At 41.8% G+C, this 27,340-nt stretch overlaps 1 protein-coding gene across 1 annotated transcript; it reads left to right on the forward strand.

The window, feature by feature from the left end:
* On the forward strand, positions 1 to 27,291 carry aspm (assembly factor for spindle microtubules). The gene is made up of 26 exons (XM_075485967.1): positions 1 to 429; positions 758 to 901; positions 1,384 to 2,839; positions 5,650 to 5,745; positions 5,890 to 5,991; positions 6,111 to 6,257; positions 6,413 to 6,652; positions 6,763 to 6,830; positions 6,922 to 7,063; positions 7,591 to 7,721; positions 8,728 to 8,903; positions 10,469 to 10,614; positions 10,792 to 10,877; positions 10,973 to 11,185; positions 11,403 to 11,607; positions 12,442 to 12,590; positions 14,365 to 14,493; positions 15,054 to 15,248; positions 15,748 to 20,589; positions 20,776 to 20,925; positions 21,006 to 21,197; positions 22,106 to 22,298; positions 22,822 to 22,976; positions 26,602 to 26,778; positions 26,868 to 27,040; positions 27,119 to 27,291. Exons 1-26 carry the CDS (start codon positions 154 to 156, stop codon positions 27,219 to 27,221), a joined length of 10,086 nt encoding a protein of 3,361 aa, XP_075342082.1. The 5' UTR covers positions 1 to 153; the 3' UTR covers positions 27,222 to 27,291.
* The last annotated feature ends 49 nt before the right edge of the window (positions 27,292 to 27,340 follow it).

Genomic DNA, 27,340 nt, shown 5'->3' on the forward strand with positions numbered 1-27,340 from the left:
GTAGGAAGCATGTACTAACGTTTCGAAGTTGGACAATGTTAGGAGGAAACGACCATTAGCACGCTTTTAATTTAGATCGATTGTTTTTTTTTAAACGAAGCTCATATTTATTGACATGTAGCTTGACTTTAAGTCACTTTTTTTATCTTTTAAATGGCTGAAGTTGTCAATTCAGCACAACGAGGAATTCTGGACTTCAGTCCGGTGAGGAGACACGATGCTAACAAGGAGAATGACGTTCCGGTTCTCAGTTTGATCCAGTTTTCAAAACCTCCTTTTGTGACATTTGGCACGGTAAAATTGGGCACTTCGAAGTCGGTTGTTCTGCAAATTGAGAACCCTACGGAGGATGTAGAAGCGGAGGTTACTGTTGATAAGATCCCTTCCAGTAAAGGCTTTTCTGTGGATCACAGCACGTTCACGATTCAGGTATGTTTTAGCTAATAGATATTTAAAAATGTTATTATTGATTGGACAACTCATGTTTAAACTCAAAATGATTAACCTAATCAACCATCTGGATGATGCATGTGAAACTCACGCTACTGAACGGATATAATATTGGTATACTTTTTTTCCCTCATACACACCATGTAAATGAAGTTGCTGTCATGCTCAGGAGCCTTGCTCCTAGATTATTTCCTCTGATGCTTATATTTTATTCTCTAACTGACAGATTTATCAGTCAGTACGGTCATTATTCTCTTTAGTCGTGTCCATCCACTGAGAGATGTTCCCCTTTGCTTTGTGTTTGCAGCCTGAGGCCTCATTCAGTTTATCGGTAACCTGGACTCCAGTAGAAGAAGGTGGGATCAGAGAGCTCATCATCTTCAATGCCAATGGGGTCCTCAAACACCAGGCAATTCTTCTGGGGAGAGCAGAAGCACCTAAGAAGAAAAAGGTAACCAAACACAGACCGTCACAGCTATTTGCAAACAGTTCGAAGATTTTTCTAAATTCAGAACTTCCAACGATTAATTGCTTGACAGAATTTGATTAAGTGTCATGTTTGCATGTTTTCCTTTAAAGTCATTTTCAGTTTGTTTTGTTTCCCTCTCACTTCTCCGGCAAGAAACTAGTTTGATTGATCTTTTACAAACTTAAACAAAATCTCTTTTTGGTTTCCTTGAATTGCCTTTAATATTGTTTACGCTTTACTTTTTAAATCAAGAATATAAGCTGAAGTGTGATTATCATGACAGTCACTTGCAGCCTTATTGGAGTTTAAATGTCATTATTTGTATTTACTGTAAACTGGTACGAGTTCCAGGCAACATGTGATTATGTTTGAGCCTCACAAAACTCTTTACAGGGAACATTTAAACTGCATCTCACAGTGCTTGGCACTTACAGCCTAGATATTTCTTTACACTTGTGTTTCAGAAGAGCTTATGGGACACGATCAAAAACAAAAGAGAGAATGAAAAAACAGCCGCACCAAGGAAAAAGAAAACGGAGCCTCCACTGAAAATGACGGCTAATAAAACCTTCCAAGTGTCTCGAAAGCCGCAGTACAAACGCGATAAGCCCCGCAGCCCACTCGCTTCACTCAATGAGGGAAAAGCTGTCAGAAAGAGGTCCCTCGTGAAAAACAGCCCCATTGACAGTTACTGCCTGGAAGTAGAGGAACAGAGGGCTTTGAATCCCAAGCAGACTCAGGAGGTGATCCATCATATTCAGAAGAAGTCTCCTGTAGTCTTACTTATCCCGGCTGCAAAGCTCATGGACTCTGGGATCATGTCTGCCAGTGAGGCAGATAAACCTGAAAACAGAGATCTTACTAAAATACTCAACAGGACATTGTCACCTATTGGGACACCTGAGAGATTTAAGAAGCTGATGCCTCATATTAATTTAGAGAGCCCACTTTCAGCTACTGTAAAGTCTGCTGGTGACGATGCTGACAGTGTGTCAACTGGAAACTCTGTTCTGTCTATAAAAGATGCACTGGCCCTCATAGGCTCTGACCTGAGCCATATTAACTCCAGTCCCCGTGACACAAGCTCAGGCTGTGAGTTTTCAGATTCACTGGAATCTAAGAGTGAAAAACATGGCTGTGGACCTGACACGAATGCTCTCAAAGCCTTACCTGATAGCCCACTGCTGTCTGAGTCCAATGAGCAGAGACTTACTTTCTTTGTTAGTAAAAAGAACATTGTTTCAGAGGATGATAAAGTTGCAGGGAAGGTCAAAAAGGCCTCTTTTACATCTGCCACAGTTACTAAGAGCAAAGCACCAGTGGAGACAAACAGTCCTGGTGGAAGGAAAGTAAAGAAATCACGGCGACGACTCTTGGAGAAAACCCTTGAACTCTCTGACGACAGCAGTCGGTGTGAGCCTGAACCAGACGCACCGAGCCTTCCTGTTATAGACCTGGAGAAAGGAAACGCCCTGTGTGATGACCGACATCAAGTTTCAGAGTTAACCTCCTCCAGCCCGACTCAAAGGCTCGACGTCTCACCAGCACCCATCACCTTCCCTGTCTCCTCTCCTCCATGCTTGGCTCCTTCTCGCTTCTCTTTCTCAATCAGCTCTCTGCCTGCCCCAGTCCCCGTTCCCGTCACTTTTGCCATCACCTCTCCACCGCCTTTGGGCTCATCGTCCCCCGTGTCTCAGCTGCCCGCAACTCCCTCCATTCAGGAAGAGTTGTTTCCCATTTCCCATGTGGCAGTGAAGAGCCACAAAAGAAAGAGTGAGGAGTTTTTGAAATGTGATGTGAAGATTGAGGTTGCTGGGAAACCTGAGCAGGTGAAAAGGAGCAGGGTGGCGGTCGGAAAAACTGAGGCCCCGAGATCCGTTCAGGAGAGGAGAAGTGCGTCACAGCGACAGAGTGCAACTGGTGAGTAAATCCATCTTCTCACTAAAAGATAGAAAGTTAATGTTGATGGGGAACCAGTTTAACTGTTAACCCTTGTTTTTGACTGTTAGGGGAGGAGAAATCATTCACCTTTTTTTTTTTTTTTTTTTTTTTACACCAATATGAGCTTAGAGCCATCTGAGGTGTTTTGGTCAGATGTTTCAAACGTGCTTGTGAAACCTGCTTAGGTACTGCATTCACTGTTCCAGAAGAGGATAGTACTCTCACTGGAAAATGAGTGCATTCGTCAGCATGTTGTGTTCACATCACTGCTGGCTGGCGCTGAATCCGATTAATATCCGAAACTGCAGTCACACTCTTGAGTTTCTGATTTCTGAATTGTACCCTTTTCCATTGACAATAAAAGCCGAAGGTTAGTGGGGTTTTGTCTCGTGGTCGCTCTATTTAATGCAACTCAACAGCTCCAAAGACTGCAGTGTCACACATAACCATTCCTTTGTAGCAGTAACTCTATAATTCAAGCTAAATGAGTGCATAAACATCACTATTGCACATGCTGAATTTGAATCATCTTTTTTCTTAGTTTTTCTTTCTTTTTTAAATTTGTCATCTGGTGACTTAACAGGCAATGCTGTCGGCCATTTTTATTGCAATAGGTTTAAAAAAAATAAAAAATCACTTCTTCTACACAATACCAGAACGTATAATTGTACTTTGAAGCACAAACGCATGTCATATTGCTCAGTCCTAATGTGCAATGTCATCTGTGATTTCAGGACCCAGAACAGATATGAGATGTTTTAAGTGATCTGGTCGACATGTAGGCAGATTTTTCAGTTACAACCTCTGACGCATTTAGTTGTCTGAGAAAAGAAACTGAAAAATGTGTAGAGAGCATCTTTATTGGGAATTCGCCAGTATTAATGTCTCATTGTTGAGGGAGCTGGGTGTAAGTGGACAGAGTGTGAGGAAAACAGTTAAGGAAGTATCAGATGAGGCAGTAAAGTCCAGTCAGTGGATTTGGATTGGAAGAAGCAATAGCAGCTTAGGGTAAACAGACTTTTGGAAAAGCAAAGAAGAAGTTCAACATATTTAAGTGGAGGGTGTGGCCCATGTGAGCCTTTTGAAACCAGGCGGCCATTTTTGGTGAGTTGGCTTTGAGTGAGATGTATGGCTTTGTTTTTGCTGGCATTTTTAGTTATTGTAGGACTGTTTAGGTGAGTTTGTCTGCTGAATCTGCTAGTGTGTCTTGTCCTGCCTCCACCTCTGGCACCCTCTACATTTTCATTACCCCCTACCCGAACCAGGGTTTGCACCCCCACCCCGCTGTGACTGGTGTGCAGTTGGTGAGAGGCTGAGGTAGCTTGTGGCTGTAAAAGATAGTGGTTGTGGTGTGAGGAGCAGTGTTGGCTGGCATTAGGGGGGCGACTCTGGGACATCAGTGGTCATTGATTAGCCTCCTGGAGGTGTCGTGGGCCCAACTTGACGAAACACTGATGAAAGGAGGTTCCCACCTGATGACCCCGATGACATGTTGGTCAGCATTGCTCACTGATCTATATAGGGAGCATAGGGAATTATTCACTGATTCTGGTCTTTTTTTTTTTTTTTTTTTTTTTCCTTTTGCACAAGTTCCTTGTGTTTACCTTGAATCATTTATCTGAACAGTTTTTACAAAGAGATTAAACTTAGGAGCATGTGCAGAGCACCGTAGGCCAATTGAGCCTACTTTAGTGTACACATGCAGGAATGCTTGGACCTGGATCTGCATTATGTGGGTGTGTGAATGCAGTTTTGAGACTGTTGATTTCATACGATTTTGGTCATCATTTCATCCATCCAAATATCTTACATCCATATAAATACCTGCCACATTTCTATCAAATCTGCAAATCTCCTCAACTGTCATAGATTGATCAATCATCTGTCCCCACTCACAATCTAACTATTTAGGATTCTAGCATATCGTTCTACCCATCCGTCTAAACAACTTCTATCCATCTAAAGAATTAGCTCTTCACATTTTCATCTATCATTGCTTGATCAACCATCGATCATCCATCACTATCTTTTGGCTGTTAACATCTATCTTTCTAAATATATACCAATATTTCTCCTCCATCAATTATATTCATAGACTGTTAAATGTCTAGTCTACTTTTCAAACTTTTTCCAGTTCTCTTTAAACGTCCATTATCCATTTATCTGACTAACAAATTGTCATCTATTCATCAGCCATCAATTCTCCATTATTGAACTGTCTATTTGCCATGGATTGTTCATCTAAATATTTATTTTTCCATAAGTTTCTCTGCCTAAATATCTGTGATCTAATTATCCATTTATCATCCACCTATGTCACAATCTGTCTTCCAATTATCCATCTATCAATCATTTATTAATCATCAATTATCCTTCTAAACATGTACTTTACATATATAAAACATGAAATTTCTTTCATGTATAAGTAATTGGCTATTAATCCTTAATTTCTTCATCCATTGATCGACCATATGTGAACCATCATCGGAGTATTTCTCCATCATTCTGTCGATCTTCGCACAAGTGCCTCATCTCTCATATCTATAATCTATCTGAATGTTTTTCATCTGTCCAGATAAGTCGGTATTAATAATCTCCGGTAGACAACAGCACCAACAATGACAACAATGACATGTTGGTCAGCACTGCTCACTGATCTATATAGGGAGTATAGGGAATTATTCACAGAGTCTGGTCCATTTTGTTTTCTTTAGCACAAGTTTCTTGTGTTTACCTATCTATCTACCGTGAATTTATAAAATGGAAACTTTGGTTTATTTTCTTTCCAGGCTCTGCACGCTCAATTGCTTCGTCATCTCTCAGGACCAGAAGGTCTGCGGTTGTTGCCCAACCTAAACAACCAAACTCCAAAGCCATCTCACAAGGTATACAGTCATGCATGTTTTAGACCCAACAGGCATCTTCTTTGAGAGTTTGTTATCTATTCATTTTTCTTTGGGACAATTTACACACATACTTTTATCTAAAATTCAAAGGGCTTTTTTTTTTTTTTTAAATGTCACCGACAGGCTCTTCATTTCTGAAGGCATCTGGTGCTGCATCTGTGAAGATTTCGAAAGTACTTGCTGTGGCACAGTCAAAGCTGACCTTCATCAAGCCTAAACAAACAGGTACTTCATGGCATAAGCTTTTGTGGTGTATGAAAAGGTATTTTTCTTTACTTTCCCTGAATATTTCATTTTGTTTTTCGTCTGCTTTTTTTTTTTTTTTTTTTTTTTTTTTTTTTTAGCTATCCCAAGACACCCAATGCCGTTCGCTGCCAAGAACATGTTCTATGACGAGAGGTGGATTGAGAAGCAGGAGAGAGGATTCACGTGGTGGATCAACTACGTCCTCACCCCAGATGACTTTAAAGTTAACACTGAAGTCGCTAAAGGTAAAGCGCACTGAAAACACTGTTTGCTCTAATAGGAACTTGGGAAAGCTTCTTTGTAATAGCCTGAACACTTTCCAGCATAAATATGCACGAGCATTGTGGTGCTTAATCGTTGAGATGAGTCTTTCTCATTTTTTTTTTTTCTTCTCGTGTAGTAAGTGCCGCGTCTCTTGCCATGGGCTGTGACGACAAGCTTAGCATCCCTAAAGCTCCCACCAAAGAGGAGATGTCTTTCAGCACCTACACAGCAAGACGGAAACTAAACCGCCTCCGTCGTTCCGCCTGCCAGTTGTTCACCTCTGAGGCCATGGTCAAGGCCATTCAGAGGCTCGAACTGGAGGTGGAAGCGAGGCGGCTGCTCGTCCGGAAAGACCGCCACCTCTGGAAGGACATAGGTATAATTCTGGGCACTTTAGTATTTTTTTTTAATGCTCTATTTTCAACTCGAAAAGTCTGAAAGTTTTATTCGTGTCGTTTTTTTTCCCTTTTTTTGTGCCATTTTCAGGTGAACGCAAAAAAGTCTTGAAATGGCTTTTGTCATACAATCCTTTGTGGCTACGAATTGGTCTCGAGGTATTTAAGAGGATTCTTCTGCGTTTCTAATCTTCATCTTTTCAAACCTCATTGTTTGTATCTTCACCATCGCAATGTCCCTCATCCTCAGACGATCTTCGGTGAGTTGATCTCACTCGAGAGCAACAGTGACGCCTTGGGTCTCGCTATGTTCATCCTCCAGCGGCTCCTGTGGAACCCTGACATCGCCGCAGAGTTCAGACACCCCAGAGTGCCTAACCTTTACAAAGATGGTAATTCTAAGTGTTGTGTTAGTGCTGAGGAAAGTTTTGGGAACAACTAAGTCTATTTAGTCCATTCTGATTAAAGGGATATTGTTTGAATGCGAGTGTGCAGGAGCACCTCATGGCTGAAAATTGTTAACTTGATCTTCAGTAAATCTTTTGCCAACACAAGTAAACAAACGCTTTAGGTTGCTTCCATGTGTCGTCACAACAACTGTTACATTTTCAGCAGATACTTCTAAAACAACACAATGAAGTTCATTGATCATGTAGATTTACTCTGTGGGTCAGCGTGCATCATGCCGAAAGTCTCCGAACTGCAATGTGTGAAAAGCTGTAATCTAATCTGGTCATAGTTATTTTGTCAAAGATTCAAAAATGACTATTAAACATTTCCAGGTTTTTGGGTTGTTTTAACTCCTTTGAAGGACAAAAATCAGATTGTTTTATCCTTTTTGAATGCGACACTTTGTAATAAAGAAGAAAAAAAAAATAATTTCCTGTGCTGTAGCATCTGCTGACCTTTTCTTTATTAGGCCACGAGGAGGCGCTGTCTCGCTTCACCCTGAAGAAACTGCTCCTGCTGGTATGTTTCACGGACAAAGCCAAAGAATCCCGTCTGATTGAACACGACCCTTGTCTCTTCTGTGTGGACGCGGAGTTCAAGGTACGAAATGGCCTCTCTTTACCTCAACAACAAACTCGTAATAATCTTAACATGGAACTTAATGCTGATTCAAGTGTTGCGTTTTGTTACACACATGAGAAGGGCCACACATTATACAGCAGGCTGGCTGCAAAGTGACCATTTTAAATGGCACCAATGGTTACTCTGAATAAGTGCAAAATGATGTAACTATTTGCATTTGATGTGAGTTATACACAACAGTCCAGATGTGAGAATCATGAAAAGTGTTTTTTTTTTTTAATTTTTGTTTTGTTTTGTTTATTTATTTAATTTTTGATGAGAAAAAGAGCCCTACAGCCTTGAATACTGATGGTGGGCACAGACCCATAGGCCATCCATAAGGACATCCCTGTTCTTAACTCCCTCCATTGGCTTCCTGTCCTTTTATAGAATTGATTTTAAACTTTTAATGTTTGTTTTTAAAGCTTTTTACAGCCTCGCCCCATCATATTTATCTGAGCTTTTAACAGTCCGCAATCCTGGTAGAGCTCTGAGGTCAACAAATCAGTTTCTGCAGGAAGTGCCCAGGTCAGAATACAAACCCTGGGGTGACCGAGCCTTTTCTGTCGCTGCCCCCAGGCTCTGGAATAAGCTTCCCGTTGAGCTGCGTCTTATTTCTGACCTGGGCCTCTTCAAATCTAGGCTAAAAACCTACTTATTTAGGATTGCTTTTAATACCCAGTAGAATAATGACACTTTTATCTTATTTTATCTTATTCGATTTTGTTGTGTTTTATTGCTTTCTCTGTTCTTTTATTGTTTTTATTTGTTTTTACTTATTCTTCTCTTTATTTATTACCTGCTGTAAAGCACTTTGGTACATCGTAACGATTTTCTGTAAAGGGCTGTAGAAATAAAGTACATTTACATGTTGTCAAAAAGTTCATCCATCTTTCAAACTTTAAGATTGTTTAGTATTGTATTGTCTGTCATTGGAGCTCCTAAAATTGAATTAAGCTCTGCCGTGGACATGTTTCTCTTACAGGCAAGTAAAGACCTTCTTCTGGCCTTCTCAAGAGATTTCCTGAGTGGAGAGGGGATCCTCCCCCGCCACCTTGCCTACCTCGGATTACCGGTCTCCCACGTTCAGACGCCCCTTGACGAGTTCAATTTTGCCGTGAAGAATCTGGCAGTTGACTTGAAATGTGGCATTCGTCTAGTGTGAGTGAGATGTCCTGAATTTTAACGCTAAAGTTCTGATTCCAGATGGGGAAATTTGCTGTTCTCAGAAGGTGGAGCCAGTTATGTGGCGATGTCCCTGCAGCTCAGAGGGATCGGGGGTTTAACACTGCAGTTTCAGAAAAGATTTTATCCCAGGGATGCTCATACATATGTGTCTCTAAGGATAATTTGAGAAAAAAAATACTCTTAATTTGGAGAACCAGGTGAATAGTATTCGACTTCGGTTCACTGTACTTATCATCTTCACTGATCTTTTTCCGAGATTTATGGGGGTTAAGTTCTAAAGCAATACAAGAGAAATCTGTGAGCCTGAAACTGATGTTATTCTGACTTGTTTTGCAGTAGAGTGACTTTTGTTATGCACATTCCTCGGCCTGAAACTGCCCAAGAGCGCCCCAGGGCCGAGATGCTTTATGGACGCCTGACATTTCTGTGGGCTTCTGATGGCATCTTTGCGGCCTCTTAAACATGACAATAAATTCATATGCATGGCTGTACATTTGCAGGGCTTTACAGGAAGATTAGTTTTTACGTAAGGGATGTTACCTCCCACAACTGCAGGGGGAGCCAAAGAGCAACACATCTGTCAAATTCAAAGGGGGAAAGAGAATAAAAAGTAAAACGCAATTCGGTAATTCAAGAACTTGGATCTCCACTCAGTTTTGTGGAACAATGTTTTCATGTGGTCAGAATATCCTTTCAAGAAAATGTTGCAGTTAAAGTTGCTGAATTCAAAGATAAATGATGCAACTGTGAATAATTCTGGACATTCTTCTGAAGACCATTTCTAACTGATGGGGGTTCAGTCAAATATTTACGCTTCCGGCAGCTACAGTGCAGCATTATCAATCTTTTAAGTCGGACAGACTGGTTAGACTGGCTGATTAGTTCATGAGGTCAGTGAAGAAGAAAAGAGAAAAATCAGTGCACTGAGGTAACCTTGTGATAATTTCTTTTGTACAAAGTTTTGTTTTATTTAGTTCAGACATTTTGTATTCAAAGTCGGCCCACCACAGACAGAATAGATTTGCTCAAGCAAACAGAATTCAGACAAACTAAGTGTTTAAGAAATGTCTGGTTTGCTCAGCAATTTACTTCAATCATATATATTTTTAAATGGTTTAACGAAAAACCTGAGAACTTGGCCATAAAGACACATCTGCCTCTGGCCCTGCTGTCTAAATGATCTGCAGTGGTCATTGAAAGACCCACATAGGTCGACAGCATGTTTGTAAGGTTTTTGTCAACCCATTCAACACAAGCCCAACATTCACTCACCTACAAATCTGGTAATGGACTCCTGTGAGATTAAATAAATATGTTCAATAACAACGCCCATAGCTTTTGTGGAGTATGAAGTTGGAAAAGTTTCCTTTAAGAGCATTGAGACTGAACCAAAGTTCAACAAATATGCTGTTTTGAGTAACGGGAAGGGGGAAAAAAGTACGAGCAGGATCAATATGAAAGGCGAGGCAAGTAAGGATTCCTTTGTAACATCACCGGGATTTGTTACTTATTTACATTTTTCACGTGGCGTGTCCCAGGCGTGTGATGGAGCTCCTTGTTCAGGACTGGAGTTTGTCAGCGAAGCTCCGTCTGCCTGCTATCAGCCGCCTGCAGAAGGTGCACAACGTCGACCTCGCCCTGCAAGTGCTCAAAAGCAAAGGTGTCGGCCTCGAGGATGAACACGGTAACTATGAAACCCCTTCATCTGTGGTCTTCTGACACTGAAAAAAAACCCATATATTATTATATTATTTACTAAGATAATGTAAAGAGAATTTTTACCTATATTTTCTTTTTGAATTACTTGAATACAGTCAATCGGTGTCTTAAAATAACTGAAGGGTTCTGTCTTTGTTTTTAGGCTCCATCATTGATTCCAGAGATGTAGTGGATGGACACAGAGAAAAAACACTCAGTCTCCTGTGGAAAATCATCTTTGCATTTCATGTGTGTATCCCCCCCCTTCCAGTAATTAGGTATTGTAATGGTCTTTGTTGTTTGTTTTTCGGGTTGGTTGACATGCTGTTATCCAACGCTTGAAGGTGGAGGTGATTCTAGACGAGGATCAGCTCAGAGAGGAGATCGGCTTCCTGCAGAGAACCCAGAGGACCAAACGGAGACTGGCCTCTGTGAGGGCTGACCGGGGAATTCAGCTGAGTCCAGCAAAGTGCAGGGTGCCATACGAACACATGAGCACCAAGATTTCTCTGCTGATGGACTGGGTTCGCGCTGTGTGCGGCTTCTACAACCTGAAGGTGACCTTTTTATTCTCAGCTCACAGGCCGAAGAAAATACTACACATTTGAAGTTCCACGAGTGACATTTGTGCCCGTTAAATTAAGATTATGTAACAATAAAGAGCAGTTTTACATGTTTCAAGCTCGTTTTGTTATGGCCCAAATTTACTGTTGCTGCTTCAGATGCTCTCAAAGGACCTACTTGTGTACAACAATGAATCAATTGTCTGCTCAGGTGGAGAACTTCACAGTGACGTTCTCAGATGGCCGCGTCCTCTGCTACCTTATCCACCACTACCACCCCAGCCTGCTGTCAGAAGCGGCCATCAGTCACAGCACCACCCAGACTGTGGAGTGCTCGCCCAGGGGCCGCCTGGAGCTCAGCTGTTCAATCAGCGACTCTGACAGCTCCTTTGACTCCTTCCCATCAGGCCTGAATGGTACGTGTTGTCTGTGTGCAGCTGTTTGTTTGTTTAGACGAACCTTTTAACGAATGGAGCTGGGTCTTCATTGGACTTTTTGATTTGTATTTAGAAGATGTGAATAAGAAGAATAAAACTATGATTTTACAGCTGAGCAACTCAACTCAACATCTTGTTTTTTTCGTGGACGTGTCTTGAGATCTTTTCTTTAAGCCACAATGTAAATATAAATTGGGCACAATACATTTTCAGCATGTTAAACCAGCATTTCAGCCATCATACAATGCACAGTCTGAATGTAACGTTAGAAAAATGCTTTACTGGCACATTTATCGTCAGCATTTTGCTCATCTGCTGTTCAGCCATGTACAGCTGGTTCTGATCCATCTTTCGGGCAGAATCTTGTCGAGCTTGAACTGGACGATGTTGAAATTACTTTACCAGCCCAGTTTTCTCGCATCAAAGCAGACAATAAAACCATATCAGATTCTTTGTCGCAGCTTTTCAAGAGATCGCATCTGATTTGCTTCTTCAGTGAATGGAAATCTGGCCGTAGAAATTTGTAATGTATTGGGCAAAACTTCCTTTTGTTGATTAGTGGAAGGAAGAAGAAGAGTTTCTATTTGTCATGTAAACGTTTTGATGTTGCTTTAAAAATTCTGTGGATTTGTTCTGAATTGGCGCCAAAGTTTTAACTTAATTTTTGAATGTTATCAAATGGTTGTGACTGAGCTACATGAGTCGGTTTCAGAAATAGTAACGGAAAGGATGTATTTTCTTTATGATTTCTTTTATTTTGCTTTTTTATTTGAAGAAATTGTTGACGACAGTGTAAATGCTCTATTCTGACAGACCCAGATTCTCCATCACTGAAGTTTAAAGAGCTGCTTGAGAATGAGAAAAACAACTTCAGGCTGGTTAATAGTGCTGTGGCTTTCCTCGGTGGAGTTCCAGCCATGATCAACCCCGCTGACATGTCCAACACCATCCCTAATGAGAAGGTAAGCCCAGACCTTTCTGGGACCTCTGCAGCACACAGATTATTTTTATCACACACATTTAAAAAAGCTAATCACTCTCCTCACTCGCATTTGATAATTTTTTTGTACTCACATGAATTCCTTCCTGTGATGTTAATTGCCATCAGTTACCTTTATATGTAGACTTTAATCCATCCTCTGGCTGGGGAGTTAATTTTATTCTTTTTTTTTTTTTAAGCTGGGCCATCAGATACTACTGCTTTTATTTATCCTACTTCTTCTGATTTTAGTCTACTGCATCTCGGTCCCTTTGTTTGTTTCCCTCTTTACCTCAGATACATCACTACTGATTTCACTGTAGACTCCTGACAATAATGGGCTTAATCAGCATTGTGTTCTCTTCATTCTGGGATATTTTCTTTAAGAGAAAGATCATCTCTGTGGGCATTGCATCTCATGAGACCAGATCCGTGAACACTTTTGTGTCTTTGTGAAACAGAAAAGATTAAGAATATCTATGTGCTGTAAAGTACACAGAATGTTTAGGACACCAGAAAAGTGGACAGGGCTGCAACCAATGTTTTACTTTTGTCTATTTAATACCAGTATATTATAAAAGACTTGATATAATTATCTAAATTCCCTAATTTTATCACAAAACGAACAAATTCTCTTACTGAAAATCGGAAATAACTAGCCTGGGAATTCCCATGCTGCTTTGCGCTCGATTTCATTCTCACTGCAAAGTCAGCCTGGAAACCACCGCCCTTATTTTTGCCAGAGTTTGGGAACCAATCACAGAACGGGGGGGAGGCAGCAAGACGATGACGACGTCTATGCGCTACAACGAAGCTTGTAGAGTGTTAATCCAACATGACAGCGGACACAACGTTACCGTTCAATGCAGCCTTAGAAAGTGTTTCGGAGTAGATTCACCCTGGGGTCATTTGAACCGTAACATCCAGCCAAGTAGCCCACCCGAAGTTTTTTCGATATTGGCTGAACATCAGCTGAGTTACTGAGTTATCCCGAGTAGCTTAGTACAAGCGCTAATGGACCCTGGCAGTATCTCCAAAATTACCACACTAAAATCACATGCCATGACACCAAACTTCTACAGTAGTACAAATATGGTCTGTACTCACAAAACGATGCATTTGGAAGTTTGTACATAGTCCAGGAGTTTATTATTATCAACACAAGCCTGATAGCTTCTCTGCAGCTAAAGCTGCGTCAACGTCACTTCTGGGAGCTGGGAGCTTCAAAGTAAGATGAGGGTTGATCTACTACTGTAGACAACAAAGCAAGGCTGCTCAATTTCTCCATTATTAAAATAAATTCACAACTCTACAACATAAAAATTCATGTAGAATATAGCATATAGGCCCACTTTGTTGTCAATTTAAGTAGCTTAGAGCGCAAGTTTACTTTTATTTTCCATTTTTTTTCTTCTTCCTCGTCGAATTTCTGTCGTCATCTGGTATAAGTGATCCAATTGGCTATGAATCGCGCGCAAAGCAGCATGGGAAGAACCTGACGTCATTTGATAGACATTCGTAGCGCCCAATAAACGGCTCTAGGCATTTGTAAACCACGCCTCAAATACGAGAAAATGCACACCTAGTTCCCAGACCACCATCTCATCGAGATTGTGGACGCGTCAGCCAGGCTAGGAAATAACCTTTTTTTTTTTTTTTTTTTTTTTTTTAGATGAAAACGGGTTAAAACTCTGAGATATCTGAATGGAAATTCAAGAGCAAAGTGAAATGCTTCCTTGGTATCGATTTATTTCCAGGTGGTGATGTCCTACCTGTCCTTCCTTTGTGTTCGTCTGCTGGATCTACGGAATGAGACCAGAGCCGCTCGGGTCATACAAGGAGCCTGGAGGAAATATAGATTAAAGAAAGATCTGCAGCTCTACGAGGTTTGGTGATTTTTTTTTATTTTTTATTTTTTTTTTTTTTTATGTACGAGATTAGATCAAAAGCAAATTCAGGTCACTTATGCCTGCATGTTAGCAGCATTAACCCTGATGTCGGATGACTGCAACTGTGCCCTTGTGGCGCGGATGCCTCAGGGTTGTTGGCTTAACCCAGATCACAGCGAGACTGCAGGAGTTACAGCTGTGTGTGTCTCTGTTGTTCTGCTCGTATTTTTCTTGCTTTATTTATTTAGTTTTTGCTGACTCAGCTGATCTTACATTAAAAAAACCGAGTATTTGACCTTGTTGTGTTCCAGTAGGTTTATTTCCACGTTGTTCATCTTCTAACTTTTTGTCAGAAAGTTGTTTTTTAATATTTTATGATAAACTATTTCAGTTTAATCATTTTTAGACATTCAGGTCTAAGTACTTTATATCAACTGAATAAAAAAAATTGACAACGTTGTTGATCTATCCTGCTGATACATATCTGTCTGGTAACTGATTGCAAAAACACATGCAGAAACAAAATTTCATGTTTCTTGATTTTTGCCCTGATTCAGGAAAGAAACAAGGCTGCTATAAAAATCCAGGCTGTGGTGAGAAGTTTTCTTCAGAAGCGGAGAGCTGAGAGGCAGATTAAGGCTGCCGTTCTCATCCAGACAGTCTGGAGGGCTTATCGAGCTCGCAAAAGACTGAGGCTGAAGAAAGAGGCTCAGGTTCGGGCTTTGCAACACAAAGCAGCGACTGTCATCCAGGTAGGATTTATCATGCAACTAATGATGAAAGGGCTGCTCACCAAATGTAAATTACAATCCTAATCTTGATAATAATTGATGATGCATTTAATTCTTTGGGCACCCTTGAAGACTCTCAAACTTAACTACGTATCAAAAGAATGAACAAAGCAGTAACAGAAGATGATGTATTCATTTATAATGAATATGAATAAATGACCACCTTGTACATGATCATTTAGACTTTTTGAACTGGTTGACTTTACTGAATATAACCGATAGCAGATATTTGTTTTTAAGCATCTTCAGATGTTACTTGATCTGATTTCACTGATCCGAGCCATAAAGGAGTTCGGCCAAGGACACATTAATATTCATAATCCTCAATTTATATGCTCTCTCGTTAATGTTTGGGATTATTCTTTTGAGAATTGTGCGCATTGTTAAAGCGAGTAAATTTACTGCATAATGAAGCTGCCATGTGTAATTTCAAGTGATGGTTCTTATCTTTTCTATGCAGGCTCAGTGGAGGATGTTTTCTGCCTCAAGGGCTTACCACCGTCTCAGATATTACACAATTGTAGGCCAAGCACAATGGCGAATGAGGAGGGCAGCCACTGCTTATGGAAAAATCTACTGGGCGGCCTCGGTTATTCAGAAGTATTCACGAGCTTGGGCCCTCTCGAGACGAGAGCGGGACCGTTATCTCGTCCTCAGGACCGCCGTGGTGAAAATACAGAGAGCATACAGAAGATGGAAAACTCTGAGAACACAACGGGAAAATCGTGCTGCCACAGTAATACAAGCTGCTTTTAAGAAATGGTACAAAGAGAAAATGGCAGAAAAAAATGTGGCTGCTATAAGAATCCAGTCTTGGTATAGAATGCAGCTTTATTTCCATCAATACAGAAAGATCAAGAGAAGTGCGCTGCTCATTCAAGCGCACTGCAGAGGCCGCGCACAGAGGCACCGCTTTCAGGTGTTGAAGATGCAACATCACTCTGCTATTGTTATCCAGAGTGCCTTCAGAGGACATGTTGTCAGACAACAGGTGGTGAACATGAGGTGCGCTGCTGTCACAATCCAGCGCAGGTTCAGGGCGTCTATCACAAGAGACACGGAAAGAAACATGTTTCTGAGGATGAGACATGCAGCTGTGACCATACAGTCAGCTTATCGTGGAAAAGTGGCTCGAGAGTTGCTAAAAAAGCAACACAAGGCATCAACCGTGATCCAGGCAGCTTTTCGGAAATATGCTGCTCGGAAGGAGTATCTTGTGTTGAGAAAAGCTGCAGCTATTATACAGCAAAAGTACAGAGCGAACATGTTGGCTCGCAAGACAAAGAAGGAATACAATATGCTAAGGAATGCTGCGTTCATCATACAAGCTAACTGGAGAGGCAGAGCCGACAGGAAGAAAATAGAAACGTGGCATCAGTGTGCAACAATGCTGCAGGCTTGTTATCGTCGGCACAAAGTGCAAGCGGAGTACAGATCCCAGAAGGCGGCAGCTGTAGCTATACAACGTCATTACAGAGCCTCGGTGGTTGGAAAGGAGATGCGGAATGCATATCTGCAGAAGAAATCAGCATGCGTTACTCTCCAAGCTGGATTCAGAGGCATGAGAGTTAGGACAGAGCTGAGGAAAAGGCATCAGGCTGCAACAGTCATTCAGTCTTTGGTTAGGATGCTTTTATGTAGGAAGCAATATTTTCTCCTTCAGAGTGCAGCAATTGTCATCCAAAGCCAATACAGAGCTGTTGTCCTCTGCAGGGCACAGCGGAATGAGTTCAGAAAGCTAAAGCAGGCCACCATAAAGATACAAGCTGTTTTCCGGGGCTTTAGAGTGAGACGAGACCTAAAAAAGAGGCACAATGCTGCCAGAAGGATCCAAACTCAGTTCAGGATGCACAGAAATCGAGTGGCTTACCAAGCCACCAAATGTGCAGCCATTCTTATTCAGCAACGCTACAGGGCTAAAATTCTCAGGGATCGACACATGCTGAGGTACAGAACAATTAAATCTGCAGCTGTAGTCATCCAGGCAGCCTATCGTGGCAACAGGGCCAGGAGGAAGATCGCAGAGATGCATCGAGCTGCTGAAGTCATACAGAGAAAGTTTCTGACCATCCGAGCTAGAAGGCAGTTCTTGGCTATCAAGGCAGCAGCTTTGACTTGTCAGCAGAGATACAGAGCAGTGACCCTGGCAAGAAAACACCATCTGGACTATGTGTTAAAGCGTAGGGCAGTCGTTTCTCTGCAGGCAGCCTACAGAGGACATGTAGTGAGAAAACAGCTGCATATCTGGCAAATGGCAGCTGTAACTATTCAATCTCACTTCAGAATGTACCAGCAGAGAACCAACTACAGGAGGCTCCGCTGGGCTTGTAGTGTATTACAAGTACGTTACAGAGCTAACAGAACAATGAGAACAGAAGTGCATGCTCTGAATGCCAAGAAGAATGCCACTGTGGTCTTACAAGCTGCCTTCCGTGGAATGAAATCAAGGCAAATGATCAAACGTAGACATCAGGCTGCCGGTACTATCCAGAGAGCTTACAGAGCCCACCGCCAACGCAGGAGCTACCTTACCTTAAAATCTTCTGTCCTCAAAGTTCAGCACATGTATCGAGCAAAAGTAGCCACTCTGAAACAAAGAAAGCTGTTTGAACAGACCAGAAGATCAGCAGTCCTCCTGCAGGCAGCACACAGAGGGCAGCGGGTCAGAAAGGAGGTTGCTCGTTGGCATCAGGCTGCCACCGTGATCCAGTCTGCATTCAGAAAGCACCGAGAGCAGGTCAAGTTTCAGGCAATGCGCCTGTCTGCCATCATTATCCAGACACACTATCGGGCTCTTCTTCTCCAAAGGCGAGACAGAGAAAACTTCCTGAGAATAAGGAAAGCTGTTATTGTTCTTCAGGCAGCTTTCAGAGGTCATCATGTAAGGATGGACATTGCCAAGATGCACAGAGCTGCTTCCATTATACAGGCAAACTTTAAGAGGCATAAACAGCAGATTACCTTCAGGAGGCAACGCTGGGCAGCCTCTGTCTTACAGCAGAGGTTCAGAGCTCACAAACAGAAATGCCTCGAGGTAAAACATTATCAAGAGGTTAGAAAAGCTGCCATCATGCTACAGGCTGCGTATCGGGGAATGAAATCCAGGAAAGTCCTAACACAGAGACACCAGGCTGCCAGACTTATCCAGAGAGCCTTCAGAGCTCACTGTGAACACAGGATGCATCTTACTCTGAAAGCCTCTGTCCTGACCATTCAGAGAAGATATCGGGCCAAAGTAGCAATGCTGAAACAAAGAAAGCTGTTTGAACAGACCAGAAGATCAGCAGTCCTCCTGCAGGCAGCACACAGAGGGCAGCGGGTCAGAAAGGAGGTTGCTCGTTGGCATCAGGCTGCCACCGTGATCCAGTCTGCATTCAGAAAGCACCGAGAGCAGGTCAAGTTTCAGGCAATGCTCCTGTCTGCCATCATTATCCAGACACACTATCGGGCTCTTCTTCTCCAAAGGCGAGACAGAGAAAACTTCCTGAGAATAAGGAAAGCTGTTATTGTTCTTCAGGCAGCTTTCAGAGGTCATCATGTAAGGACGGACATTGCCAAGATGCACAGAGCTGCTACTGCCATTCAAGCAAACTTTAAGAGGTGGAAAGAGCAAGAGGCCTTCAGGAGGCAACGCTGGGCAGCCTCTGTCTTACAGCAGAGGTTCAGAGCTCACAAACAGAAATGCCTCGAGGTAAAACATTATCAAGAGGTTAGAAAAGCTGCCATCATGCTACAGGCTGCGTATCGGGGCATGAAATCCAGGAAAGTCCTAACACAGAGACACCAGGCTGCCAGACTTATCCAGAGAGCCTTCAGAGCTCACTGTGAACACAGGACGTATGTCACTCTGAAAGCCTCTGTTGTGACTATTCAGAGAAGATGCCGGGCAGCTATGATTGCAAAGAAACAAATGCAAAGATACCAAAGCATGCGTAATGCTGCTGTTGTCCTGCAGGCAGCGCACAGAGGGCAGCGGGTCAGAAAGGAGGTTGCTCGTTGGCATCAGGCTGCCACCGTGATCCAGTCTGCATTCAGAAAGCACCGAGAGCAGGTCAAGTTTCAGGCAATGCGCCTGTCTGCCATCATTATCCAGACACACTATCGGGCTCTTCTTCTCCAAAGGCGAGACAGAGAAAACTTCCTGAGAATAAGGAAAGCTGTTATTGTTCTTCAGGCAGCTTTCAGAGGTCATCATGTAAGGATGGACATTGCCAAGATGCACAGAGCTGCTTCCATTATACAGGCAAACCTTAAGAGGCATAAACAGCAGATTACCTTCAGGAGACAACGCTGGGCAGCCTCTGTCTTACAGCAGAGGTTCAGAGCTCACAAACAGAAATGCCTCGAGGTAAAACATTATCAAGAGGTTAGAAAAGCTGCCATCATGCTACAGGCTGCGTATCGGGGAATGAAATCCAGGAAAGTCCTAACACAGAGACACCAGGCTGCCAGACTTATCCAGAGAGCCTTCAGAGCTCACTGTGAACACAGGATGCATCTTACTCTGAAAGCCTCTGTCCTGACCATTCAGAGAAGATATCGGGCCAAAGTAGCAATGCTGAAACAAAGGAAGCTGTTTGAACAGACCAGAAGATCAGCAGTCCTCCTGCAGGCAGCACACAGAGGGCAGCGGGTCAGAAAGGAGGTTGCTCGTTGGCATCAGGCTGCCACCGTGATCCAGTCTGCATTCAGAAAGCACCGAGAGCAGGTCAAGTTTCAGGCAATGCGCCTGTCTGCCATCATTATCCAGACACACTATCGGGCTCTTCTTCTCCAAAGGCGAGACAGAGAAAACTTCCTGAGAATAAGGAAAGCTGTTATTGTTCTTCAGGCAGCTTTCAGAGGTCATCATGTAAGGACGGACATTGCCAAGATGCACAGAGCTGCTACTGCCATTCAAGCAAACTTTAAGAGGTGGAAAGAGCAAGAGGCCTTCAGGAGGCAACGCTGGGCAGCCTCTGTCTTACAGCAGAGGTTCAGAGCTCAGAGACAGAAATGCCTCGAGGTGAAACATTATCAAGAGGTTAGAAAAGCTGCCATCATGCTACAGGTTGCGTATCGGGGCATGAAATCCAGGAAAGTCCTAACACAGAGACACCAGGCTGCCAGACTTATCCAGAGAGCCTTCAGAGCTCACCGGGACCGACGACAGTATTTGAAACTTAAGTCGTCCGCTCTCACCATTCAGCAAAAACATCGAGCCAATATTGCAGCTAAAGCAGAGAGGAACAACTTTATCCAAATGAAGCAGGATGTCATCACGCTACAGAGATGCTACAGAGCCTGGAGTGCTAGAAGAAAGGTAATGTGCAAAATTTAGAGACCTTTACGTTGGATTCATTAACATTGTAGAAAATTTAAATAGCTTGAAACGGAACAATTATCACCACAAGCATGTCAAGTATATGATACAGTGGATGTGAAGCTGAAATAAATTAACATGTACAAAAAGAACAGGTCATTTACAATATATGCCAATGTTTTTCAGGTACAAGAGTTAGCTCGGGCAGAGCGGAGACTCCATTTCACCTCTGCGGTTTTTCATCATCTCAGTGCCATAAAGATCCAACGAGCCCTAAGAGCTCACTGGGCTTTGCAGTCTGCCAAAAGACAAATCCATTCTGTCATCTTCATACAGGTACAGCAGCAAAAAGCCAACAATGCCATCGCAGGGGATGAGGGGAACATTTCTTATAATATTTGCTGATATTTTCTCAGCGATGGGTGAGAGCGAAGCAGCAGAGAAGACGGTATCTGGAGGACAGGAGGAAGGTGGTTACGGCACAGAGAGCTGTCAGGTGCTGGCTAGCCCGTCGACACAGGGCTGCATCCATCATCCAGCTGTCCGTCCGAAAGTTCCTCCTTCTCAAGCGCCAGGAGAGGGTTCAGATGGGCATCGTCAAGGCTCAGGTACCACAGTTCAGACCTGATAACTAGGGCTGGGCAGCGATTAAAGTTTTTTTTAATTAATTAATCACATGATTTCCCTGATTTATCACAATTAATTGCATTTGTATGCAAAATCCAAAATTAATTCAAAAGTAGTGTATAGCTTTTAGCATTTAGTTTTATTTTAAATGTGCTGCCATATGAATGAAAGTGCCATAACATTTGTTGTGCAAACACACTTTTAACATCAGCATCTTTCTGTAGTTTTTATGTAGAAGCCTCGCTCCACTGTCTGTTTCCTTGAATGACTTGCTGCTATCAGTTGTGTGTTTTGCCTTTAAGTGATATTTTAGACTGGAACTACTACGCTGAGAAGACAAGTCAACTTGGCTGTAAATGCAGGAGTTTTTTTTATTTTTATTTTTTATTTTGAAATACGTGCTTTTATGTTGAAACAAGTAAAAGAGGAAGTAGCGCCGGTTAGCTCCGTGAGCTTCACACAGAGACCGAGGAGCACCTGTAGAGGTTATGTCCAACTTTAAAATCAAATGGCCGATTGTTCCGTACCCTTCCCCATGTTTGGTGGTTACGCAGCAGAAAGCAACAGACTTTTACAATAATAAAACCTGCGTTAATGTGCAATAAAATATTTATCGGCGTTAAATAATTAACAAGTTAACGCGATAATAACGAGTTAACTCGCCCAGCCCTACTGATAACATAATATAATCCTATTATGTATAACTCTTCATTTTGCTGTTCATGTTGCTGTCTGTTTACAATGGTAAAATGGTTGCATTGAATGGATAAGTCACTGGATTCAAACACTGATTACACCCTTCGGCATGTAATCATGAAAGGGTTGTCGTGTCCTGAATAGAAACTAAGTGGAGTTTGTGTTTTGTCCTATTTCTCCCTCATCGCTCCAGGCTCTATGGAGAGGACATCACTCCCGCCGACTGAATGACAATCCCAAGCTGATCAAGTTGAGGCACCACTTACGCCAAATCTCTGCTGGGGTCCGTGAGGAGGACAAACTGTGCAACAAGACCTCATCTGCTCTGGATTATCTCTTAAGATACAAACACTTCTCTTATATTCTGGAGGCCCTGAAAAACCTGGGTGAGACTTGGTTTCATTTGATTATTCCTCCAATAACAAATGTGTCACAAATGAGACGGCTTGGTGAAGCGGGTTCTCCAGTTTTCTTTTCAGTGCAGGGATCTAGCACAGTTGGTGCACTGTATCTTGTTTTTTTTCACTTGTGGCTGTATGATTCAGGTTACTGTATCATAAATACACCCTCTGTCTTTTTGTGTGGGTCAGAGGAAAAGCAAATGTTGCCGCACAGCGAGGCAAAATCAATATTTCCCATTGTTACCACTGGTGGGAACCATGGATCACGACCACCATTCTCTTGCTGCTGTAATGTTGAAATCCGGAATAAAGTTTTGAAAATGCAGAAACCGTGAGGAAATGTTGAGGGAAAGGGTTCTTCCTCTGCTGTTTGCGGTTATGTGTCGTAACGGCAAAAGTGCTGCTGTTGTGAGAATGAAATGTTCAATTTATAAATAGTGCAGTTTCTCCTGAGAACTTAACCAAAGATCTTGCGTTTTGGTTGGTGTGTGTGTGTGTGTGTGCACAGAAACCTCCACCAGGCTATCACCAGAGTGCTGTGAGCGGCTGGTAGAGAGTGGAGCCACCAACGTCATCTTCACACTAATCCGCTGTTGCAACAGGAGCGTCGCTTGCATGGATGTCATCACCTTCTCTATCCAGATCCTTCTCAACCTTTCCAAGGTACTGCTGACATGGAGTGGTGCTTTCTATGTTATGTGGCCCTGTAACAAGCATACAGTCTGTTGACTTTTGTGCAATGCTGCTTTTACATAAAGTACAACTTTTTAACGGCAATTAGAAAGATAGAGTATATTGAATGGATATATATATATATATATATATATATATATATATATATATGAGTATATTGACATAAAGTTAGGTGTCCACAGCGTCCCTTATTTCTGCACTTCCCATGCATTGTCTATAGGAAAAGCCATCATTTCAAAACATGATCATCAGTTTGCGTAAGGGCTTTCATAAACCAAACGCATGCCAAGAGCCAGCAGCAATGGCCAGATGCCGTCTGCTCACATCGCTGGCCCCTCAGGAAACAAAGCAATTCAATACACAGCAAAGACGATGTCCATCTGCTAACCCTGATGTACAAATGTTTGACTGCACAGGAGAACATAACTACAGTGCAGAATAGAGCAGGATTCTGAACATTTTTCAGTAAGATAAAAACCATAAACGAAACGACGTGAAAGGTTTGATCAGTATGCGGCTGGCCTTTTGGTATCCAGCATCCATTTAGAATCTAACGTGGTGTAACAGAGCCAACGATCCTTACACATGGGGCGAGGCTTCAAGTTCAACAGTCTAAAGTTGAGATGATGCAAACTGAAGCATTCAGCTCAGAGGTAAATCCTTTATTTAAAATAATTAACCCCTTTTTTTTTTTTTTTTTCAAATACACTTTTTAAGAAATGGAGCTACAAGCTTCTCTTCCCCAACACATTTATGAAGAACAACAACGGGATGAGACAGCATTGACTGTAAGCTGTTCTGGGTGATGCAAAGAGACTCCTTGTGTCGATGCCCATGTTGTAGCGGAGATAGCAGCTCTGCTGGTCTCCTTTTTAATATTACGTAGTAACGACTTCAAACTGAATATAGCTCAGTTTGTTTGTTTTTTGGCACACCAATGTGTTGCTTACTGCCACTAACTCTCTGCCAGGACTTACTCGGACTGCTAACAATACCAGCAACTGTGTGTGAGCACAACTTTGTGGTCTACCAATGATTTATAAAAGAGCAAAATGTGTATCGTTGGAAAAGTGTCCCGTGAGGCATCTATGAAGATGGCTGTTACAAGATCTCATTCTTTAAAAAAACAACACACTGCACTGCTAGAGGATTTAGAGCAGTTTTCTTTTTTTCTTAACCTCATGCAGCGAACTCCTCTCAAGTTGTCATATTTACACTTGTACAATTTGAGTTTTTTATTTTTTTTTATTTATTCATTAAGACCGTTGATAGACATTGTGTTAAATGGTGACCTTTATAGGAGCTGTTCAGGAGATTTTTTTGTAAGTATAAGAGTTGCTGCTCACATTTGTAATTAGCATTCAGACTTTAGAGTCTTCTCAACTTGGTCAAGCCAGAATAATTAGGACAAGATGATTAATTCTTACTTTTAGCAGTTGGATAATTACTTTGGTTGTTGGTATTTCTATTTAAGTAGCAACACTAAATGTACTAAACAACCAAGTAACTGTCATACAAAGCTCAACTTCCAGTTTACTGCAGAGTATATGTGCACATTCATGGAGTATTTCCTCAAATCCTCTGATTTCTCACTTCCCTGCAGACTTTCCCTTCCCTTTAATCAGCTTCTGAGGTGGTTTCTCTTCTGCTAACATTGTTCCGACTAACATCAACACGTTTGCCAATCTTTTGTTGATTTGCACTGAGTTCCCTTTCTCATTCTGCAAATTCTGCATTTACTGATTTATAAATATAATGACGACAACAAAAGTTGTGATGTGTAGAGCAAACGTTTCATTGCCAAAGCCTTTGTGGAACGATATCATATTTTTGATTATAAAATTACTTCTAACATCCACAAAGTGTAAAGTGAAAGATTTACTATCACACGACTCCACCAAACTAGTTTCACAATTAAATGAGCATACAGAATAACACGGAATAAGGGCAGGTTTATTTTTTGTTAATTTCATTGTTTCTTATTTTCAAGACGTTACAGGATTTAGAGGCTTAGAATTTGAATTCTATTGCCCTGTGAGGTACGCAGCAGTTTTGGTGAAATTGGAACAGAATGAATCCCCATTTCCATGTTTATTTGGGAGAATTTCACTGAAAATCCATGTTGCTCTGTAAGCCTTTCGTCAATTAAACACTTCAGCTGTGAACCTACGCATTTATTCACACTTTTTTTTAAATGATTTGAGTATCTATGTTCAAACAGTTGGTGGTGCTCCACCATCAGGCGTTTGGGTTGTTTCTCTTTGAGTCAGTTGTACTGTGTCGAAATTTGGACTGTGAACCTTTGTTTTACATTTTTTGTGCAGTGGCAGCCCTTTTTGATGATAGTTAAGAGAGTCTGGTTCTGGACACAAATTCTAGTTTTTCTTTCCCTGTTTTTTTCCACTGTCATGTCTCTTTCACAAACTGTTTGCATTCATCGATTCTGATGTCTCTCTGCAGACTTTGATTTTTTTTTTTTAACTTGGGACAACATGCTGTCAGAGTGGCCTTGTCCATGTTATCTCTTTGCTTTGCTGCACACAATCAGGATAGAATGTGACAGTGCAGTGAATTAGCAAAACTGTCACAACTTTCATTGTCTCGATTGTAGTTTGACTTCTTAAGCCAGAGGGGTATCAAGACCAACTTAGAGAGATATTTTGTGTTTCTATTTGAGTTTTTTTTTTTTTTTTTTTCAAGTGCGGTTGTTCAAGTACTCGTGAGCACTTGGTGTCTTACATGCAGTAGACAGCGGTCAGCTCTGTTTGGAGAATCGGAGAAAATCTGACGGGGGAGCTAGGCTAAGAGCTACTTACAAGGAGGCCACATAGGAGTACATTTTCACCATCTTAAACTTCAGAAATTCCTTGGCAGTTCAAGTAAACTGCCGCTGATTATCTCCATCATCTTCCGCTTCTCCGAGCAACACAGCCCTTCTTTAGAAAAGAAAAGAGTGTGCCGGAGAAATACTAATGCAAAAGAGACATTAAAAATGACATTATTTCCACATAAAATTCACAACAAAGAGCGTTTGCTCAAACCTTAGGTAGAAGAATTGTGTTCTGTGCAGCTTCTTTTCATTTTGTTGTTAGCTACAGCAGGGAAAACAGTGACTTCACGCCAGTACCTCTTTATAAAAAAAAAAAAAAAAAGACCCTTTTAAATCTGTCAATTAAAATATTTCCTTTTAATTATTTTTTTTTAGCATTTGAAGAAACAAAATTATAATCACTGAGAACTAAAAGCCTGTCTCAAACTCATTCAGTCCAATAACTACTCCAAACTCCTCTGTAATCCTCAATTTGGAAAAAAAGTGTTTCTAACTGCTGCAGCTTCACACACGCTACAGTGATTAAAAATCTGATCTAACCCACAGTGAGGCGATACTGTACACAATGGAAAAACAAAACATGCAAAGTCAAACTGTACTGGACCCTACTGTGCTCTGATATGGAAAAACCTTAACTATTTCAGTTTAATGACTGCGGCACAGCAAGAACATTCCACATCTCTCCCCTGAATGCCAAGCTTACACTCTCCCTCAAGCCTTTCTCTTTTTCCTATCTCTACACTCACTTTTGGTTGTCTCCCTCAGTATCACATGACTATAGAGGCAGTGTATTCGGTGGAGAACTCCGTGGAGACGCTCCTGGATCTGCTGCAGAGATACCGGGAGAGGGCTGGTGGTAAAGTGGCTGAAAAGGGCGGCAGCATCTTCACCAAAGCCTGCTTCCTTCTGGCTCTTCTGCTGCAAGACAAGCGTCGCGCTGAGGTCCGTAACTGCAACGACATCCTGATAACATCCAGTGAATTCATTTTACAGGAGAGAAGAGTAATTGTCCTCCTCATTATTTTCATTAGGAGGTCATGAAGCTACCCAAGGCCTTGGATAGAATTCGCAGTATTTACTGCCTCACAGCCCGGAAACACAAGATGGACGCAGAGAGAACTATCATCAAACAGAAGATGAATGCATCAGTTAATGGGAGCTTTTTCGTCCCAGCAACCCCTCGAAAATCCCGCCCCGTGCCAAGGTATGTATACATAGTCCTGTGTGTCTGACTCAGACCTGTGGTATGCTGTACGCTAACGATGGTAATCCTGTTTTCTAGGTTTGCACCAGACTGGGTTCTCAGAAAAGACAAACTCAAAGACATTGTGGATCCTCTCAGGGCCATTCACATGGTGGCAGACACCCTGTCCATTGTTTTGTAAATTAATATTTTAGTCTTTCATTTTTATTCATCTCATTTTTCTGTTTGTTTTTTTTTTAAATCCATTTGTTCTCTTGTAAATATTAATAAAATGGATTTGTTGGTTTTCAAACGTCTTAA

This window comes from Odontesthes bonariensis, chromosome 15, assembly GCF_027942865.1.
Source record: "Odontesthes bonariensis isolate fOdoBon6 chromosome 15, fOdoBon6.hap1, whole genome shotgun sequence".
Classification (NCBI taxonomy): Eukaryota; Metazoa; Chordata; class Actinopteri; order Atheriniformes; family Atherinopsidae; genus Odontesthes; species Odontesthes bonariensis.

What these genes read in the sequence shown, in the direction of transcription:
- aspm (XM_075485967.1), top strand. Translation starts at nt 154, where the DNA reads ATGGCTGAAGTTGTCAATTCAGCACAACGAGGAATTCTGGACTTCAGT. An exon ending in CCACCTCTGGAAGGACATAG is followed by an intron (nt 6,653 to 6,762) that starts GTATAATTCTGG and finishes TGCCATTTTCAG; the next exon opens with GTGAACGCAAAAAAGTCTTG. An exon ending in AAATGTGGCATTCGTCTAGT is followed by an intron (nt 8,904 to 10,468) that starts GTGAGTGAGATG and finishes GGCGTGTCCCAG; the next exon opens with GCGTGTGATGGAGCTCCTTG.